At 28.9% G+C, this 22594-nt stretch overlaps 1 protein-coding gene across 1 annotated transcript; it reads left to right on the forward strand.

The window, feature by feature from the left end:
• Nucleotides 1-1870: 1870 nt before the first annotated feature.
• On the forward strand, nucleotides 1871-12893 carry LOC145324163 (uncharacterized). Its single transcript, XM_080166790.1, has 9 exons — nucleotides 1871-1900; nucleotides 4352-4425; nucleotides 5100-5135; nucleotides 5917-6039; nucleotides 6726-6821; nucleotides 8895-8956; nucleotides 11298-11373; nucleotides 11652-11978; nucleotides 12392-12893. The coding sequence occupies exons 2-9, from the start codon at nucleotides 4359-4361 to the stop codon at nucleotides 12622-12624; spliced, it is 1020 nt and encodes a 339-aa protein (XP_080022916.1). The 5' UTR covers nucleotides 1871-1900; nucleotides 4352-4358; the 3' UTR covers nucleotides 12625-12893.
• The last annotated feature ends 9701 nt before the right edge of the window (nucleotides 12894-22594 follow it).

Genomic DNA, 22594 nt, shown 5'->3' on the forward strand with positions numbered 1-22594 from the left:
ATTTTGATTGATTGGTTGATTTTCCAAACTTAGTTAGTTTCCAGAAAGGGCCTGACCATTAAGGGTTAAAAGGTACTGAGAAAATCATGTTTCCCCAAAAATATGTCTTACAGACAGAAAGAAGGCTGGACATTTTGAATTAAAGAGTAGCTTTGCTACTTAAGAACCTAAAAGCTTAAGTCTGCCAAAAAAAAGGATTGAAATAAGCTAAATTTTAAATTTTGACTGTCTTATAGTTTATAATTTGTAAGAAACAGGGAACCAGATAAAACTGTCTTGCCCTCGAGATCTATTGAAACTGAGATGGTGGTCTAGAAGGGGGCAGGGCTGTTAAGAAATATTTTCTAGTGATATAAAAGCAATAAGAGAGAATAATCAAATTTTGCTGAATTTTGATAATAATAAACTTGTCTGTGACTAATAAAATGTTTTACAAGTCACAAAATATTATTTTAATATAAACAAGGATAACAGTTGAAGCCATAGTTATGATACAAAAATTATTAGACCCCCTAAGGAGTGATGTTGGGCCAAGGCATTCTTATTATCAATATAGTGCATGAGACATAGCATCTGAGTAGGTATAACTTTTAACGTTTTTACTTATGCTACATTTTGGGCCCAGATTCATCCCCATCACATCCCCGACGGCTACCGGAAGGAATGGTTGTGTCTCTTTAACAAAAAGACAAAAATATAAATTAAAGCAAACTATAAAATATCTACTAGATAACAAATCAAATTTGCCGCCACCCAAACGCTTCCTATTGGTGCAAATTTTATAGCTGCCGCCAATGTCGACTAATGAAAACAGTTTTAAAGAAATTTTGCAATTAACATATATTTTTTAGTGGGGGGGGGGGGGCATCTCCCTCATTTTATTACGTCACATGTATCATTTTTTACACAATTTGGTCTTTGTCTATTTTATTTTTTCAATAAAAAAAACTCCAGGTCTTTTATCTTTATCCCACAAATTGTTATATAAGCAACATTTCAATTTAGGATGTATTAAGCTCAATGGGAGATTTAGATATCCCAATACATGTTTGCTAATATATGTAGAATCAAGTTTTAAAGTTTTTGAAGTGGACCTGAATGAAGCCCCCCTGAAAGGGATACCATATCGGTTCAGTGGTTAGTGAGATTATTGTTGCATTCAGACATACACAGATTCTGTTACTTTACTATAAGGATTAAAAAATAATTATGTTTATAAAAAATCTTCAAAATGTTTGCAAATATCATTTAAAATTGATTTTAATTTAAACTTTAAAGCGACATCAAAATAATTTGGAATTTTTAAATAAATATGTAAAATTTAAACCCTATAGTTGCTACCTAGTTTATTTATCAGAGATCTAAAGGGATAAGACAATGGCCGATAAATTTATGTACATCCCCAATAATGATACACAAAATTACCCATTCTGTAGATAACAATTAAAGGTTGAAACGTTTGGAAGCTCAACTTAATGAACCAACGAATAAAAAGCCCCTAAAGTTGTATAATCAATAAGAAAACGTTATTATAAAACTTTGGGGACGTGCAATAAACAGGCCATTGTCCCCTCTCTCTCTGGTTAATATCTGTCTATAATTTAGAATTAAAATAATTTTATATCCAGTTTTGACAATATGAATATATATGAATATTGAATATATACCAATATGAATTTGGTATAAAATAAATGAAAGGGAATAAATAAATTTTTCTGTAACTAATAAAATGTTTTACAAATCACCAAATATAATTTGAATAGAAAAAAGAATTAAATTAATGAGGGATTCAAAGCTTTATTAAATATGATTTGTGTGTTTAAAACACTTGTTCATGGTAATAAAACTAGAGGGAAAATTTGGAAAATTATCAGTTTCTGTTGGTTATTTCTGAACAGAGGTAAGCAGTATTATTTTCTATACTTTAAAAAGGGATTGGATTACCATCCCCTTTCTAAAATAGTTAAAACCTTCTATGAACAAGCTTCACTCTACCCAGGTTATACATTTTATAGGTAGATTTTTTTTTGTTATGAAAATTATACAAAGATACTAAAGTATTATTTTTTTTGTAACTTTGGACAGTCCATTATTTTTTTTCTTGTACATGTTGTATCAATTTTGTCTATTAAGTACCATATTTATTTATGTATATGTTGTATACTTTTTTTTATTTTCATTATAATACCATTTTACTGATTGTATATCTTGTATTCATATTTTGTATAATAGTATTAATTTCCAAAATTTGGCAGAGTCCAAACATTTTTTACTTTACTGAATATTTCAATATGTGTACTAAAGTAACAAAAATAATTAGGTTATAATTTGTGGATTTAAAGAGATTTTTGTTTCATGCTTATTGTATTTCTTTTTTTATACAATAGTACAAAGTTTTGGAAATTTTGTTAAGTCCAAATTTTAGAACTCTGCCTAAAAATGAACATAGTATTTTTTTTGTATGATAGTATTCAAATCAAAAATGTTTTCTAAATTCCAATTTTGTAGACTCTAACAAAATCTTAGGAATATATACAATTGAACAACAAAAAATATACAATAACATAAATGTTGATAAGTTCCAAAACTGAGTACTTGAGAAATATTTATAATTTTTTTTTGAAAATCAAAAAAAAATTGTAGAATTTGACAAAATAATTGTCTAATTCTACAATTTCACTTTTTTTTGAATTAAAAAAATTTGAAATAGTGGAATTAGACAGTTTGGGGACAATAGGGGAATTAGAAAATTGAAATTATAGAATTTGAAGAAAAAAAATTTAAGTACAAAATTTTGAGACTTTTTTATTTTCATACTAATACCAGAATGCTGATTGTATATCTTCTATTCATATTTTGTATAATAGTATTAATTTAAAAAATTTGACAGAATCCAAACATTTTTTACTTTACTGAATATTTCAATATGTGTACTAAAGTAACAAAAATAATTAGGTTATATTTGTTGGATATAAAGGAGATTTTTTATTAAATGCTTATTGTATTTCTTTTTTTATACAATAGTACAAAGTTTTGGAAATTTTGGGCTTTGCATAAAAATGAACATAGTATTTATTATATAATTTTTTTGTATGATAGCATTTATTTCAAAAAATGTTTTCTAAATTCCAATTTCGTAGACTCTAACAAAATCTTAGGAATGTATACAATTGAACAACAAAAAATATACAATAACATAAATTCTAAAAGTTCCAAAACTAAGTACTTGATAAATATTTATAAATTTTTTTTTTGGAAAATCAAAAAAAAGATTGTAGAATTTGACAAAAAATTTGTCTAATTGTACAATTAAAAATTTTGTAAATTAAAAATTTTTTCTAAGTACAAAATTTTTAATAAGTAGAATTAGACAATTTTTGCCTAATTTAGTTCAAATTTTGCTGCTAGGTGTCTCTCACTTTTTAGATAAACTTAATTTTTTGGGGTTTTCAATACATGTTTAGTTGTTATAAGATGAAATAAGTAAATCTTATTTAAACTGGTTTCCCATTTCATTTTTTTTTTTTTTTTGGTATTTAGAAATATTTTATTTTAAATAATTACAAAATCTAAACTATAGATGACAGTGAACTAAACAACTTCAGTATAGCATGGAAAGGATCATAGCCTAGCCATGATAAGAGTTAAAACATGAGAATATCTTCACTCAACTTCCATTTTAAAAGTAAAAGATGAGAATATCTTAAGTACTCTTATCATTATGAAGAGTTAAAAAAACAGAAATATCTCCCTTAACTCTATAATATTTTTTTGAGAAAAGATAAATCTGTGAAAAATGCTTACAAAACAGATCTTTTTCGAACTAAGATACTAAAACAGCTTATGTACAAGCCAAAGTAATCAGTTTATAAATATTCTATTTGATGGTAAATTATTGTTAATACCAAAAGTATGCAAAGTTGGGTGTAAGTTTTTTTTTATGTATGGTTACCAATCATTGGAAAAATCTATTTTTTGTATACTTTTCTCTAATTTTTAAAGTTTGATTCTGTTTAATTAACTTTTTTAAAGGGGATTAATGCAATTTTTATTACATAAATAGTATTAGGTAGATATTATTTGTATTTCAAAGAAATTAAATTTACTAAATTAATATCTACCTAATATCATTTTATATGATTATTATTGTCTTAATCCTTATTTAGAAAGTTAATTGTTTTGTAATCATTTTTCACAGAGTTATGGCTGTATACATGATCAAACATATAAAGAACTTACAGACTGTATATTATAAAATAATAATTCATGACTTCAGACAAATTATGCTTTTAAAACAAGTATGTGATTTTTGAAATGTAAATGGATCAAAACAATTATTATATATATCTAGATTAAGGATGAAGCTAGTGTTAATCTTCACCCTGTTTTTCTTTGGTTTTACACTGAGTGCAACCAATGAACAAGGTAAATTTATTTAATTCAGGTTTTTGTAATAAATTTTTTACTTTATGGATCTAAGATAGGTTTTAAAGAAATACCTGTGCAATAATGATATGTTTTTAAAAATAACTAGTGACATATCGATAGTATAGATACAAATTTCTACATCATTACCTTTTTCAATGACCTATTTTATCTGGTACTAAAATATTTTCTGCTACTTGGCTGTGTTAATATAAGCAACACCATTGTTTGATTTTCATTGACCCAATTGGGATCTTGCACAAGATCATTGCGATGGGGAGATACAGTTATTTAACATTTCTCCCTCTAGTGCTTTACTCTAATAGTGATGTGATGTTAGAATTTAGTGTTTAAGAAATGGCTTGAGACATTCTAAAAGCCCAGTTTTTGGTGCTTTTATACCTTGTGCAAGTTGAATAATATAAAATTTGGGGCAAGTTAGTGCTTTCACTCCGGACTACACAGTACCCAATTAAAACCTAACCTAACCGGACCTAAAGTAATAAACTAATCAGCAACTAACTTAGTTTCCTTTCTAAATAAGAGAAGAGGGAATCAGGGTTAAACAGAGTAATTTGTGTCTAGGCAACCATTTGTTGCTAAATTACTTGTCCAGTCACAATACACAAGATTTTTTAAAAGGAAAGAAATTGATTGTTTTATTATTATTTCAGTTACATGTAGTAGTGGATATGTGGATGGAAACACAGGTAAACTAATTTTGCATATCTCAAATTTAAATACAATAACATATTTTAAATCTATAAGATTTATTGTTGAATAAATGTTATTTTACTTGAAAATCATTGTACTCAACCCTTAAAATGTTGTGCATATTCTCTGTTTGATAAAGAATTTCTGACAAAAAGTGAGTCAAAGTTAAATTTTGCTTTCTTTTTAATATTTCTGAAGGCCTGCCCGATCATACCTTGAACCTGAAATTGGCTTGAATACCTTTTTAATATTGGGATGTACTACTATATTTTAGTATTTTGGTAACACAAACTGCTTTGTTTAAGTCAAAAAATATTTTGCTTTTAACCTGGCTGAATCTAACAGGTTTGCTGGCATCCCTGTGCCCGCCAAGATGGAGATATTTAAAAAATTATGTTTTTCAGGGTTTCTTTTTGACCAGAAAAAAATTTATTACTATAGTAATATTATTTGTATTCATAATCTAGTCCTACTATATAAGTATTCATTTCTGAAATTTGACCAAGTATTAGTACTAATGATACATCTGAACATACTAGATATTGCTTTTTAATAATTACTTGTACTATTGTAAATTTCATCAGACAGTTTGAAATTGTGAGCTGATTTTTTTTTATTACACTAAAGTTCCTGATTTTTCTATTTATCCATTATAAATGTGAGCATGAATGGTTGTTTTAATAGATAAATTAACTTTTTTTGTTTTTTCCAACTTGGAATATTTCCCATTTAAATTTATTTAATTTTCATTGTTAATAAATTCTTAATTATTTTCAGGACATTTTTACAAAGTGTTAACTGTTAGAAATACAACTTGGGATGCTGCAAAGATAGCATGTGAGGCTCAGGGTGCAGAACTTGCTTCTATACGGTCAGACATGGAGTGGAAATTTGTAAAAGGTTGGTGGTTGGTCAGTCCATGACGGATAGCTTTTTTGTGATTTAGGCATGATAGAATTGTCCTATTGACTTCAAATTTTGCATGGTGATCCCTGTAGTAGTTAGGTACAATTTAGAAAGCGTATGGCGTATGGCCGTACATTCATTTTCAACATGTTGATTTTTTCACTTTTTTAACAACAAATTTTTAAATGATCTAATTATCCAATTGACTTGAGTTTTGGGAAACTGATTCCTGGGACAACAAAGTACAATATTATAAGCAAAACAACTCTATAATCAAGTCCTAAAAATGTAAGCAAGCAAGTTTTCAACAAATTTAAAATTTTGCTTCAACTCTTTAATTCAACTTTTACATTCTGATTATTCAGTTCTGACACTATACAAGTGTTTATGCCCTTTTGTCCTGGCGTTTCAGAGCTTCGCTTTTATGAATGTTGCCTTCCTTGTTACCTCTTTAAATACAGAGGTACTAGATACAATGGGCGGAGGTGCTAGTATGAAATAAAATGACAAAGAAACAGAACTTTAAAAAGCAGAATATTTATAATTAATATAAAAAGTTGAATTAACATTAAGATTTACCTGTACATACCAACTAACCCCAGTTACAAAAAAGATTTGCTAAAATTTTGAATATAAAAAAACTAGTATCATATAATCTACTTTGTTATATTATTATTTAGAGTTGATCAAACAGAGTGGAGTCGATAATCATATATTTCTTGGTGGTACTGATGCTCAACAGGAAGGCACTTGGTTGTGGACAGATGGATCTCCAGGTATTATCTTAATGTAATTGATAGATGGATATATACAGGGTGTTTTTTTTAATAGGACAAAAGTATTGCATGACTTAAACTGTTTTTAAACTATTTTTAAAAGGTATATCAAAAATATACTCTGACACCTGTAGAATCGAACTGCAGAGCTAAAAATGAGAATAATAGCCCACATCGATTTTTATTAGGATTTTAAAGTTTATTTTTTAGTATGGATTAAGTAAATTTTACCGAATCATGAACTCTCTTTTGTTTTTGGGTAAAATTCTTGCTTCAAAGCATTTTTCTTCATAGTATGATAAAAAGATAATGATAGTAAAAAAATAGCTCTTTTGATTTTATATTTATAATTATTCATTGAAAGTGAAAGATGTAAGATATATCTTTGAATTAACATAAAAACTATGAGGATTCAGCATTAACCAATGACAAAGCTAGAAATCTTTAAATTTTAAATATAGTGTTTTCACAAAGTGACATATTTCCAATATAATAGAATAACTTTTATTTAATTAAAATGAAAAGAATGAAAACTATAAACATTAAAGATACATACTTTTTAAAAATATTTTAAAAAATAAGTTTGAATAATCTTTTTTTATTTCATATTTGTATATGTGACAAAAATAAATTTGTTGTATTGCATAAACATTTGTTGTCATCATCTTACATTGTTGTACCCTTTACAGCCAATTTTTTTATGTTTTGATGTATAATAGACATGAAACATTTTTATGTTAATTCATTGATATATTATAAAGAATTAATTTTTAATTAGTTTTGATTGATAAAATCAAAAGACCTAACTTTACTGTATACTAGCATACAATATTTATGAAGCAAGACACTCTAAAAGCTGAGTATTTTACCCACAAAGGAAAGAAACATCATGATTCAGTAAAATTTATTGAATCCATAGTAAAAAATAAACTTTAAAATCCTAATAAAAATCGACATGGGCAATTGTTCTCATTTTTGGCTTTGCAGTATGATTCTACAGGTGTCAGAGTATGTTTTTTATATACCTTTCAAAAATAGTTTAAAAACAGTTTAACCCGCTTACCATTGACAGAAATCAATAGTTAATATCTTATTTTCTTCAATGGCTTTGGCTTATTAGAGTTTTGCATAAAAATATAATTTTTTCAACATTTATAATCTAAAAGTCTGTTTTTTCATAGCATATGATTTTAGAACCCACACTAAATTGCAATGTTATCATTCTGACTAAATATTTAACTTTAAATGCAGCTAGCTCCCAAACGTCTGATAGCACAGTCTCTGTACACATATCATTAGAACTGGAATTAAAAGATCTAAAAGAAACAAGAAATAGTTAAGAACTAAGCATTTACAGGAAAGGCACAGCACACCAAAACGCGCGATTTTCAAAAAAATTTTTGCGCGTTTTTGATTTTTTATAATCAATTATTACAGATTTCTTTTAGATCTTTTAATTACTGTTCTAATGATATGATGTACTCTGACTGTGCTTCCAGCAGTTTGGGATCCAGAAGCATGTATAGTTATTTATTCAGAATAATAACCTTGGAATTTGATATTGGTCCATCAATATTCCCAAAATCTTATGCTATGGAAAAACAGGTTTTTAAGGCATTTTTTTTTTTGGAAAATCGTCGATTTTTTTTATTTGATTTTTTTCCTATTAAAGAACACCCTGTATAATATTTCCTGATTAGCCTGAAACCTTTTTACTAGTCTTGGCCCGATGAAATGCTCCCTGAAAGATCTTAATGGTCATATACACTTACTGGAAGACATCCTGTTACTTTAGTATTTAGGATAGACAAAATTGGGTTTCTTTCTACAAAATCAGTCCTGCAACTTAATTTTTAATTATATATTGCATGCAAATGATTTTAAATTTTTATTCTCCTAGAGTATTTGTATCACAGTTGGGGATTTGAATCCATTTACATAGAAGCAGAAATATAATCTATGATTACGGTTTTGACCCTCTAAAAAACGTAATCCACCATTCCACTTTCCCCTCTCTTAGTGATGATATCATCAACGCCGATACGATTTTTAAAGTTTTTTTTTATTATTTAGTAACATTCTCTGACTGGTCTTCTGGTAAACCTACTAATGGCACTAATTGGAACTGTATGGTGGTAAACAAATTTAAAATAAACTAGATACTTTTAAAGGGACTGTGAACGATAAAATTTCTCAAACCTTAACATCATCTCATTCATATAATCTCACAGATAGGGCAAAACTTTCTCTCGTTTCCTTAAAAAACGGCTTTTTCCGCCGATTTTTACTATGTCCAAGATTAGGGGAAAAATTTCCAGACTATATAAATGTGCAGTTAATTGTCTTTTTGACATAGTTCTCTATTTTTCCTAACGGTTAAGCTGACTTTTAACATAATCCTTGCTTTAAACCAATGTATAGTAACTTAGAAATTGATAGAATAAGCAATATTTTTTATTTAATACCAAATACAATAACAAAGCTAGAAACAGTTTTTTTATTAGTATCTAAGTAACTTTAGATGGCCCATCTCTCGCCCACCTTTAATTACAAATTTGTAAATAATAAAGATGCAATATTTCTTTATAAACAGTCTGATAAAAGTGTAAACTTATTCTCCAAAGTGAGTTATTTACTGTCCAACACAATAAAAAAAGATATTTTTATTCTAAATAACCTCTGAAATTCAACCATTTGTAGACAATGAGGTATTTTTTTGTCAATAATACGAATTTAAAATAGATCTTTATTACCAAATTACTACTTTATTAAAAAACCAAAAGGCAATTTTATATCATTAAATAAATCCTTAACAGTAAGTAAATTGATTCAACTATATATGACAAGTTAAATATCTCTACAAACATTATAAGAAACAATAACGATCAGATTTTCCCTGTTTTTTCCTTTTCCCTCCCAAAATACCATAAAATCAAGGCATTATTTCTAGATATTTTTGTTAATAGAACGTTTTTGGTTTATCAGTGTAGTGAAATGTGCTTAGTAAATGTTAAGATTTGATAATCTGATGAGAAATTTTTACGTTCATACTCCCTTTTTAACAAAAACTAATATTAAACTGTAATGACTGGTATCTTAAAATACTTCTATAATACCTGTGAGGAAATTCTTAGTGCTTATATAATTCTTCTTGCTTATATATAACCTATTAAAAATGTATCACTTTAATTATCATCAAAAATATCATATGTCCTTGTTCTCTATACATTTCCACACAAGCATATGTAAAAATTCAATTTTACCTTCATTAACACTGGAGATTTTTAGAGCTAAAGTATTGACAAAGTGACTGAGAAAAAGTAACATTTACATAAAACAACTTTTTTTTATATCAAAATTAAGGTAGAAATCCTTTTATCTTTGTTACTAGCAGAAACAAAAGTGTAAACATTTTCTGAAAGAATAAGATTTAAAGTAAAATAAGACTTTGAAACAAAGGTTGCTACATAACAGAGGGAAGCAAAAGTTGACTTTGACGCACTTAAATTCCGAATTTCATCATCAAACAGGAGACATTCACAGAATTTTGGAGCCCTCTAGCTCTAAATGGAGCTGAGATAATAGGGGGGGGGGGGGGCATTGAACTCCTCTCCCTCTGACTGATTAAGGTGCGGGGGCCCCTCTGTTAAGGGTTAATTAATCGATTAATAATTCAAAAAGGGGGATAAGTAACACTCATAATTAATCCTTTGCAAATAATCAATTCATTTAGTAGTATTTTTTGCCATAAAATATATATATCTTTTGGTGGGATAAAAAAATAATTGAATAACTTGTGTTTCTTCAGTTACTAAGAAAGACATAATATAACCAACCAAAAAGAAACAAAAAAAATCTTTTTTTCAGTTACTTTTTCAAATCTTTAGGTCTAAAAATCTTTAGTGTTAATAAAATTAAAATTTTTATATATGCTTGTGTGTAAATGTATAGAGAACTAGTAAATATCCTGATTTTGATGATACATTAAGAAATAAGGGCTGTAAACCTAAAATATACTTTTTTGTGGATCTTACTGCATGAAAATAAGTGGGATAATACTATATATTTAAGGTATTAATAAAAGAATAGACATTAATACACCTGTCCATACATCTTTGTAGGTAAAGTTCCTGTGGGATAATATCCTGCCTTTTCTCTCTCAGTGCCTTGATGAGACCCCCGCCCCCCCCCCCTCTTCTTAATATTTAGAAATAAATTGAAAATAAGTGGGAGGTAGTTTTTGATCTGTTTGTTTTTTACTTTATGTCAGTTTTTATTAAGAAATATTGAGTAATGCACCATAGGATTAAAGAACCCTGCACACTTTTTGGAAAACCTTTCTTAAACATTGATTCACAATTTTGGGCTTCTTAAGTAGAAATGAATAAATCTTCATTGATTATGAGTCTATAAAATTTTCTCATAATGTGCCAATAATGCAAGAAAATGACAATATATTGGCTTTTCAACTTTCAGGTATATTATGATGAGAACTTTAGATGGGTAGATGGTACTTGTTCTAATTCAAACTTTGCTGTTTGTAAGAAACCAGGTAATTACAGATACTTAAATTCTGTTCTTTAACATGATTTATGGGTAAAGAAAATCTTTACCTTTTAAAAAAACATGTAGTAACAGTAAAAATCTTTTTTTTCACAATTATTATCAGACAAAATGCTTCAGATTTATTGGTGCAAAAAAGTATTTTTTGGGCCATTTTAGATTCTTACTAGATTATGATTTTGTGAAAAGATCTGAAGTGTTTATTAAAGTAACTGACACTATAATCCATTACCTTTGTCTGGAAGTTCTAACTTCCGTGTCATTTAGGTGTACCAGTAACTACCTCTCCAGCACCAACTTGTCCACCTGTGATTACCTGTCCAACTACAACATGTCCACCAGTGCCAACTTGTCCACCTGTGACTACCTGTCCAACTACAAAACCATTTCCAACTAAAAAACCAATTCCACTAGAATGTATAGCTGGTGATGGTACTAATGGTTATGCTATCCTTGATGCCAGTTCTAGATGGTCTGGGAAGAGGTATAACAAAGGCTACAGATGTGATGTTACAAGTGCCCCAAGATGGTCGAGAAAGAGCTCGGACTGGAAAGGAGATTCAAAATGGTACAGATTTGGTCCAACAGGCAAAGGTATGACCATATAATTTCTCATTCAGTCTTAATAATCCATTTCTTTAAACTTTTCTTGCTTTTCTAAAGTCCCAAATATTAGCTTTATTAACTATTCTGTTTATTTATTTCATTTAATATTTATGTACAAATATATTTTTTTTGATTAATTAAGCAATTTATGTAGAAGACTACATAACCAATAAATTAAGCTTTAAGAAAACAGTGGAGGAACAAACTAGTCAAATTATTACTTAGGAAGCGTACATAAATTTTTGCATATCTTAGGATAAAGCTAGCTTTTTGGATATTATACCATTAAAAGATTTTGTTAGTTATAGTGATAGATTGAATCTTATATTACTAGATTAATAGGAAATCATCTTTAAGTTTTTAATATTGTGTTGTATTGATTAAATCCAATTTTATTTAAGCAAAACTGGCAACGAAAGCAACAAGCAAAGGTAAATGTTATACCAATGTTGGCGCATTCTCTCCAGATTCTCTTCCTGGAACTTGGAACTCTAAGGATATCACTCTTTGCTATGACGGAAACAACAGATGTGGCATAAACAAACGTGGTAAAGTGACCAACTGTGGCAGTTTCTATGTGTATCGGCTACCTGATGTTCCCGGCTGTTCAAGAAGATACTGTGCCACACTGTGAAAGAGTTGCCACCACTTGATTGACAAATTATTTTTTTTCATCTAAGCAATGTATTAATTAATTTAATATTTGATTCAGTTATTTAGAATGGAAAAATTTAATTTTGACCTCTGACTGAAAAGGATTGAAATGTTACCATATTTGTACAGTATGTTTTATAATAGGCCTATTTCAACATACTGAATGATTTTATTATTTAATGATATATCATACTTCTAATTATACTTCAACTTTTGCCCCAAAAATAGCTATTTTTGAAATAAATTGTATATATTATGAATATCGGAGCCGGCTCTAACATACTCTTTTGGGATTTGGGAGCCGATTTTTCTTCAATTCATAATGTAAGTGTAATATGACACCAGGGCCATGAGAATGGAATGTTGAATTCATATTGTACTAGCTCCGACTTTGGCTCCAGACATTTACAATATAGATTTTACTTCTTATTTTAAAAATATTGCATAAAAAAACACTAAACTTTGCCTTTTTTTCCATATCTATATCAATATCTGTCTATCTATCTATCTATCTATCTATCTATCTATCTATCTATCTATCTATCTATCTATCTATCTATCTATCTATCTATCTATCTATCTATCTATCTATCTATCTATCTATCTATCTATCTATCTATCTATCTATCTATCTATCTATCTATCTATCTATCTATCTATCTATCTATCTATCTATCTATCTATCTATCTATCTATCTATCTATCTATCTATCTATCTATCTATCTATCTATCTATCTATCTATCTATCTATCTATCTATCTATCTATCTATCTATCTATCTATCTATCTATCTATCTATCTATCTATCTATCTATCTATCTATCTATCTATCTATCTATCTATCTATCTATCTATCTATCTATCTATCTATCTATCTATCTATCTATCTATCTATCTATCTATCTATCTATCTATCTATCTATCTATCTATCTATCTATCTATCTATCTTTCTATCTATCTATCTATCTATCTATCTATCTATCTATCTATCTATCTATCTATCTATCTATCTATCTATCTGTCTATCTATCTATCTGTCTATCTATCTATCTGTCTATCTATCTGTCTATCTATCTGTCTATCTATCTGTCTATCTATCTGTCTATCTATCTATCTATCTATCTATCTATCTATCTATCTATCTATCTATCTATCTATCTATCTGTCTATCTATCTATCTATCTATCTATCTATCTATCTATCTGTCTATCTATCTATCTATCTGTCTAACTATCTATCTATCTATCAATCTATCTATATCTATCTAGCTATCTATTTATTTGTCTGTCTCTTTATCGATCTCTATCTATCTATCTATTAAGCTTTTTGTCTATCTATCTATCTAAGGAAGTGATAATCTGTGTCTGTCTCTACTAAAAAAATGACCTCTTCCCCTCACAATTTTTTGTTTAAAAATTGATATGAAAATGGGGTAATCAACTCCCCCCCCCCCCCAAAAAAAAAAAAATTACCATCATTTTACTTTTTCTTTTAGAGTTTAACTCCCTCCCCCCACCTGAAATGCCCTAAGAAAGCCTCTAGGGGAGTAGCCGCTAGTATTAAGATAAAAAGCTGAGAAAATAAATATAAATAAGCATAAATATTTCATTGCAGAGCTACTCTTTAGCTTTTTTTATCATTCTAAATATATTTCTTTATAACTGGTCTATATATCTGTCTATATTTAAATAGAGGGGAAGGGAATTAGTATTAAATAGTTATTTTATCTGAAAGCTCAATATTTACTTGTATCTAAACCTTGAAAAGCAATAATCAAAGTAAGACCTAGCTAATGTCTTTGCATGGCCTCTATAATCTAAATCAAATCTATTATAATATCAATTTAGAATTTATCAAATCTTATTTTCTTTAGTTATGCTATAGATAATGATATGATTGTCCTTGTTGGATGCATAGTTTAATCTTCGCGTGGGACATTTAACGAACTTTCCCTTAGATCTTATGTAAATTGAGATAACAGAATAGAGTGTGCATAGAAATTGTTGACATCCCACTTAATGAAATCATCCTCTACCATTATTTTTAATTGTAGATGAAAATCGTTTGAAAAGCCTTCATAAAACATATTGTACACGTAAAAGTTTTCTTTTAAAAAGATGAATTCTGGCTTACTATCGTTTAGAACATAATCTAAAAATAATGCAAGTTAATGTATAAAATATGATAGAAAAACACAAAAATTGAGGGCATGTTCTGTTGAACTTATTATATTACATTTTGAACATAAATTTGATTCAGCTAACTTAAATTTGTAAAGTTTATTTCTACTATTTAGAGTTCTATTCATTTGTTCAAGATAATTGGCATGTTAAATATTTTTTTAATGAAATATTAAGCATTTCTTTGTTTGGAATACATAACTGATCACTTACTCTAGTTTTTAATGCAGGTAGCTCACATGAGTTTTTATTTCTATAAATTAGTTTAAAATGAAGAGAGAAAACAGATTTGTTCTTTAAAAAAACTGTTCCAATTGGAATCAAAAGTTGTTTTGCTCTCTTCATGCTAAACACACAATCTCTAGGAAAAGCTGTTTTTGTTGACTCTACTAGTTTACTCAATTTATTTATTCAAGAAACATCTCTAATTGTATTTGATAGATCAGATTTTATGTATGGCAAAAATAATACTTTATCATCAATTTTTCTTGTTTCAAATATGGAAGCAATGGTTAGCTTTTTAGCTTTAAGTAATACATTTTAATCATGTTTATTAAAAGGTGTTGAAATATAAGCAAAATTTGATGAGATAATGGGGGATTGAAAGAAAGTGATTGGTTCATGCTCTAAATCATAAAAAACTCGCTTAGCTTATGAAAATAATTACCACCTGCACATGGATAAAGACTCTTAAAAAAATTTTTATGCTCAATGATTGTTTTATAACTAAATGTAGGTAACATTGCTTGAATGTTTAGATGTTTATGCTCTAAAATTAAGCTAATGGTAGTATCATTATGCTGAGAAGAAAATCTTAGACAATTCATAAAACTATTTAGCCATATTGAAAATGCTTGGGTGTCAGGTTTTAGAAAGTTCAAACCACCCTGAGTGAAATCTTGTTCTATACTATTTTGTGAAATATTATATCTGTATGATATTTTCCCATCAGGATTTCTATTAGACCATAAAAACTTTGAAATAATTTTCCAAATTGATTTACAATATTTGTTTTAAAAGAGAAGTTTTTCTAGAATTAGGGTCGGTCCGCCTGTCTGTACGTCCGTCTGAAACGGTTAGCTTTTTCCAAAAAGTTTTAAATTTTTTCTTTTAAATATATACTAAATAAAATTATATATATAATATGTGATCAATTTGTTGTTCATATTATATTTCAGAATCAATTTCAGAATAAATATTTTTTTACTTCACTTTTATTTTTTTTAAAGCGAAGATTTTCTATAATTAAGGTCAGTCAGTCCATAACGGATAGCCTTTTCGTTAATTTAGGCTTTTTAGAATTGTCCTAGCGATTTCAAACTTTGCATGATGATTCCTGTAGTAATTAGGTACGATTTAGAAAGCGTAGCAACTCTATAATCGTTACCAAAATGTCCGTAAACATGATCTAGATAGATAGATAGATAGATAGATAGATAGATAGATAGATAGATAGAAAGATAGATAGATAGATAGATAGATAGATAGATAGATAGATAGATAGATAGATAGATAGATAGATAGATAGATAGATAGATAGATAGATAGATAGATAGAAAGATAGATAGATAGATAGAAAAATAGATAGAAAAATAGATAGGAATATAGATGGATAGAATCAAATAAAAAGAAATAGCCTAAAATCTGTCTATATAACAATAGTAAGCTTCCCTGACAATTTAAGAATGAATAGTTGTACGAGCCGTTGGACATAAGCTCCCTATGTTCCCCTTGAATTAACCTTTACAGATCTAAGTAAACAAGAATGACAATATTCATAAAAACGAGGTTCAAGATATCAAAATATCAGACGAATATTGATTTAATCTTACAACCAATCATTATTACAAACTTTTATGGTTCAGAGAATCATTTGAGGTAAAATACAATATCGGATTTGGAATCACCATTAATTATAAACTGTTAATGACTTTGTTTTTTTTTATTTTTTTTTGTATTTTTTATTATTGAGGGTTTCCGTTTAAAAGTCAAAAGTTTCAATCTTTTTAAAAATAGTATTAAAGTAAGCCTAAACGACAATTGTATCGAAATATTGATCTGAGAGAGAACTTTTCAAAAGGAGATATGTTAGGCTTATTGAGCCGGACATTTAGAAGACTTAAACTCGTTGGTAGCTCAATCCTAGCTAAACTGAAATGAAAAACCTATACAAAATTTTCTGAGAGGCCAAAATTCTAATATGTGTTTTTGTATACGTTTTTCTTTGTCATTATGCGTCTTCAATTATGATTATCAAATTTATTCATTCTTTAGATTAAAATTATTGGTTAAAAAGTTGGAACATTTTAAAATTAAAGAAGCCAGTATACTTATCAATTTAAAAAAGAAGTACCCAAAGTTTTCACACTCCACATGTGTTAATGTTCTATGGTCCTTCGTTTTTAGAGCTTTGCTTTTATGGATGTTGTCATCCTTGTTTTCTTAACAGTAAAAGATAAATTTACACTTAATGCTCACTGATATAGAATCTTCACTGTCTATCTTCAATGGCAGCTGAGAAAATTGCATGTCCCCCATAGCGTTACAGACTGGCGGACTGATGAATAGACAAAGTAAACTAAAGAGAAGCTTCGCTACTAATAAATAAATTAACTTCTAAGATTGTTCTATGTTTCTTAACTCCTTAAATATGAAAAAAGTTTTAATTTATGATTTAAAAAAGAATGAATATTAAAAGGTTAAAAGTATTGTAATAGAGGGTCGTGGTACCCTCCCCTGAAATAGTTAAGAACCTTACAAGGACCTATAAAAAGCTACATTGTAAAAGAAAACCATCTCGGTTCGCTGGTTAGCGAGATCATTCGATACACAGACAAAACAAACACACATACACACACTGTTACTTTAATATAAGTTATTTTAGTTAATAATTTTTTAAATTGAAAAATTTACACAAATTTACCAAAACAAGGATGACAACATCAGACAAAATAAATTTGTTGCAAAATAAATTAAATACTAAACATGCTTTCATCTCTAGGGTTGCTCTGTATCTAAAGGATAGAAAAGAGCTTCAAAAATAGCTTAAAACCAAGACTTAAATCTAAAATTTAAATAGCCCAAAACCATTACAGGACCTTTGGAATTACATACACTCAATTATTTTTAATATTTTCAAATAAATTAAGCTTTCTTAGAGGCAAAGTAGTCTGAAAATTATACTGGTGCTCAAAGTTTTGCAAACACATTATCTCGGATGTTCGCCCAAAATATTAGAAATAAGATGATTAAATTTTCCCTAGCTACCAAATTTTCTCATTTCTGCTAAGATAGTCTAAAACGTATCTAAATATTGGTTTTAGACGAGGGACTTTGGAATTATATCTCCCGCTCATTGAGACGGTTCTGTAGAGTATTTAACCTCGACTGTAGGTCAATCCTAGCTCAAATGAGAGAAAAAATAAAAGACGCATAAAAATTCGGGGTATGGCTCACTCAATTTGCTAGGATAGACCTACAGTCAATGTTAAATACTCTACAGAACCGGCTCAATGAGCCTAAGAGAAAACTTTGAATAACCCATAGTCTAAAGTCAATATTTCGATATGTTTTCCGGGGTAAGGCTCACTTTCAAATTTTCAAAAAATCAGAAAAAGTTTGGTCCAGTATCAAAAAATTAATTTTACACTAGGGGTTGTTTGGAATTATATCTCCAACTCATTGGGCCGGTTCTGTAGAGTATTTAACATCGACTGTAGGTCAATCCTAGCTCAAATGAGAGAAAAAAATAAATACGCATGAAAAATTCTTGGAATCTCAGAAACGCCTAATAATTTTTTGCAATATTTATTTCTCATTTCTGCTAGGATTGAGCTACAGGCGATGTTAAGTACTCTACAGAACGGTCTCAATGAGCTACACTTAGATATCCTAGGAACTCATAGTCTAAAATGAAGATTTCCATACGTTTTACAGAATAATCTAATTGGTGTATAGACATCTAAAATATGGGACCTTGTTGTCCTAGGAATCAATATTCCAAAAATCAGATCAATAGCATAAACATCATACAAATAAACGTTAAAAATCAGCTTGTTTTAAATGGACATTTGGTTTCTGGTAATGATCATAGAGTGGCTATGCTTTTAAAATTTTACATAATTATTATTGGAATCATCATGCAAAGTTTGAAAACAATTCAAAATTACAAACTGATGACCATGCAGACAGACCCTTATTAGAGTTTTCTTTAAAAAAAGGTTTTCTAATAAAAAAATTCAAACTGTATAATGTCATGGATCTTTAGGGATAAGACAAAAAATGATAATTTTAGTAACATCCAAATAATTTTACACGAAATTACCACACTTGTAGATGAAAAAATTATGTACAACCCCAAAGATGATACACAAAATAACCTGTTCTGTAGATTATGATTAGTGGTTGAAACGTTTAGTCACTCAACTTTATGAAAAGTCAAGAAAAATCCACAAAGTTGTTAATCCAACAATTAGTAAACTTTATTTTAAAATTTGGGGACTAGTGTAATAAACAATCCATTGTCCCCTCTCTCTCTCTCTTAGGTTAACACTAAAAATTTCAGCTTTCTATGAAATTGATATTTCCCCTTAGCCGTACAGATGGATGGACGGACAGACACACAAAGTTATTTATAGAGTAACATTGCTACTAAAAAGAATATAACATAAAAATATAACATAAAATGACATTTAAAGTTTTTTTATTACCAATTTGTTATAACTATAACTAGAGATCTAAAGGGATTAGACAATGGCCGATAAATTGATAAACATCTCAAATTATACACAAATTACCTAATTAGTGAGTGAGACGTTTGAACACACAACTCAATAAACCAGGCAATCAAAATTCCCGATAGGCCTTAAAATTATTAAATCAACGAATAAGAATACTTTGGGGACTATTGTCCCCTCTCTCTCTGCAGTTATTTCCTAATGTTCTTTGTGCGAGGGATGTAAATATAGCTTAAATCCACCCAGTAAGATATGTATAAAGCTGCCCTTAAAAGAACAACTAATTGAGTTCACCAATTTTCATGATTTTTAACTCTAGACAGAAAAAAAACTTATAAAATACTTCAAATTATTGAATATGTTTTAACTGAAAAAATTTAATTTTATCATAAAACAAGCAAAAATAAAGCTATCCGGCTAATTTTCTGATATGCTAGAGTTTTTTCCATGCTTAACAACTTTGCTTTTATGTTTTGATTTGAAAAAATCAGTTTAAAACCGGTTTAATTGGGTTTGAAAATTGACGACGATGAAAATATATTTGAAAGGTTATTTTAGGTTAGGTTAGGTGATTGCCCCACAGGGTTAGGCAATTAACCCCACGGCTAGATATAGGAGAAAAACTACGATAAAAATATGACGAAACCTGCAACTTTGATTCCTTCACATGACACTATATTTACAGTCGGTTTTAATTCAGTTTTATTTTCTGTGGAATAATCTTTTTATGCTTAATGATGTATGTTTTTATGTGTTTTTTTTTCAATGTAAATAAATTTTTTTCAATAAATTGTAGTTATTTTTTCAGATTTTATTTTATGACTGTTTTTCCTTGTAAGTTACCATAATAGAAGTTTAATGTGACCTTTGAGCCTCTTTTATAAAAACAGTACTCAAAGTTCGGAAGCCAACGAATAAGAAAATGTTATTGTAAAACTTTGAGGAAATCCATGTAAATATATTTGTTTGTTTTTTAATGCAAAATGTTTAAAACGAAGCTTTTCTAGAATATAGAGCCCCTATTTGATAGGGGCGCAGCCGCTAGTCTATTATACAAAGTAGAACGATGTCTGTCTGCCCGTCTGAAGCTTAAGATCTTGGTAACCACTGAATGGATTTGATATATACATTCACGGTATAAACCTAATGGTCCTGTGGGGGTTTTAAGCTATTTTCTTTGGGGGTGGCACACCTCGAAACCACCCACCCAAAAAATTGTTTTTAGGCAGTTACTACAAATAAATAAGCAGCACCAGAATACTTTTTTTTTAAATTACCTCTTGGGGCAAAGCCCCTAGATGCTAGGGGCAAATCCGCTAGTCTAGTATAAAAAGTAGTGCGATGTCTGAAGCTTAATATCTCAGTTACCAATGAACTGATTGAGCTCTACTCTTCAGGGAATGCAACTACTGGTCCTGTGATGGTTTTAAGTTATTTTCGTGGGGGTTCGGACACCCAAAACCCCCCAAAAAATGAAAAATATCCCCCCTCCAAAAAAATGAACTTAAAAAAGTAAGATTGACTAATCTGGCTAACCAATTAAGCTTGTAATTTTAAAATTTTCTACGTAGTTTAATTTAAATTACTATCATTCGCAATGAAAAACTTCTATCGGACCTAATCTAATTATAGAAAAGCTTTACTTTAACAAACTTTAGACACTTTATGTACAATTAAATTAAGCACAAATAATTTTAAACTTCTTTTCTTACAGTTTGTTTTTAGAATTAAAGCTACTCTATAACTAACTTCCAAACAAGTTCCAGTTGTGCACTTATAACCTCCCATTTTTAAAATTTTCTTAAATAAGTGGAGGTTGTTTTTTTGCCTAAATATGCCAACTTCTGGGGGAAGGCCCTATCCCAACGGAACCTGTACCTGATGTGCCCTAACCTATTACTCCTAATTTCAATTTATTAAAAGGTGGTTGGTTATCAATGTTCACTAGGGTAATTTGGGTGAAATTGTAACTCACTTTGTCCATCTGTCTTTTCTGCCGCCTTTACGTTTAAGGGGAAATGTGAAATTCTCGGCTCTTATTTAACCATAGAGTTTAATATTTTAATGTAGATTCCTATAACCCATGCTCAAACGGTTTTACAAATTGGTACGTTATGGATATTTTGATAAACTTTTTTATATTAAGAAATCAACATGCGTCGTTTATATCTATATGCTAATAATATCATATAAAAGTAATTCTATTATATAAATTAGTAAGGATATGTTGCTAGTACCAAAGGATTTTGCTAACAGCTGAACAGATTTGGTTTTACTTTACAATGTAGCTTCTCATGTGTCCTAGCAATGTTTATAACCAAGCTGGAGCCAGGGAATCTTATTATCTTATTAGAATTAAAAATGAGGGGGGAAAAGGAAGGGGTTGACTCCTCGAAACTCATCTTCAGGGCTTCTACAGGCCTCTTTGGGATTGGATTATGGAATTAAACTCCCCCCCCCCCCTTAATTGCCCCTAAAGGCCTCCATATGCGTAGCCGCTAGTATATTATAAAAGAATGGGAAATTTTAAAAGCAATGTTTTGCATAGATAAATTGATAATCTCGTCATTTGCACAAATATAGAAATGCAACAAACATTTTGAAAAGCCTTTTTTAAATTAAGAAAAAGTGACAAAATTTGTGTGGGATATTTAACGGAAAGTTATCTATAAAAAATAACAAGGACAATCATGAAGGCTGTTGAAATATTTTTTTAAAATAAGAGATAATAAAATTAATCATTTACAAATTGTGTTCAAATGTAAATGGAGCTTTTAAGATTAATCAAAGCCTTCCAATTCATCCGACCTATACTTATCTTATCAAAAGATTCTAATTGACGCACTAGATTTACATTTACAAGATCTTACATGATGCGTGTACATAATATATCCATATAATTTAGTATCTGTATAAAGAAAGAAGTAAAAGTGTCGAACTATGATGTCAGAAAAAATTAACAATTAACCAATGAAAAGCCAGTATTTGTAATGGTAAAATATATAGCAGCCTCTCATTGGTTAATTGTTATT

This window comes from Acartia tonsa, chromosome 7 (genome assembly GCF_053477335.1).
Source record: "Acartia tonsa isolate MP-2025a chromosome 7, ASM5347733v1, whole genome shotgun sequence".
NCBI lineage: Eukaryota > Metazoa > Arthropoda > Copepoda > Calanoida > Acartiidae > Acartia > Acartia tonsa.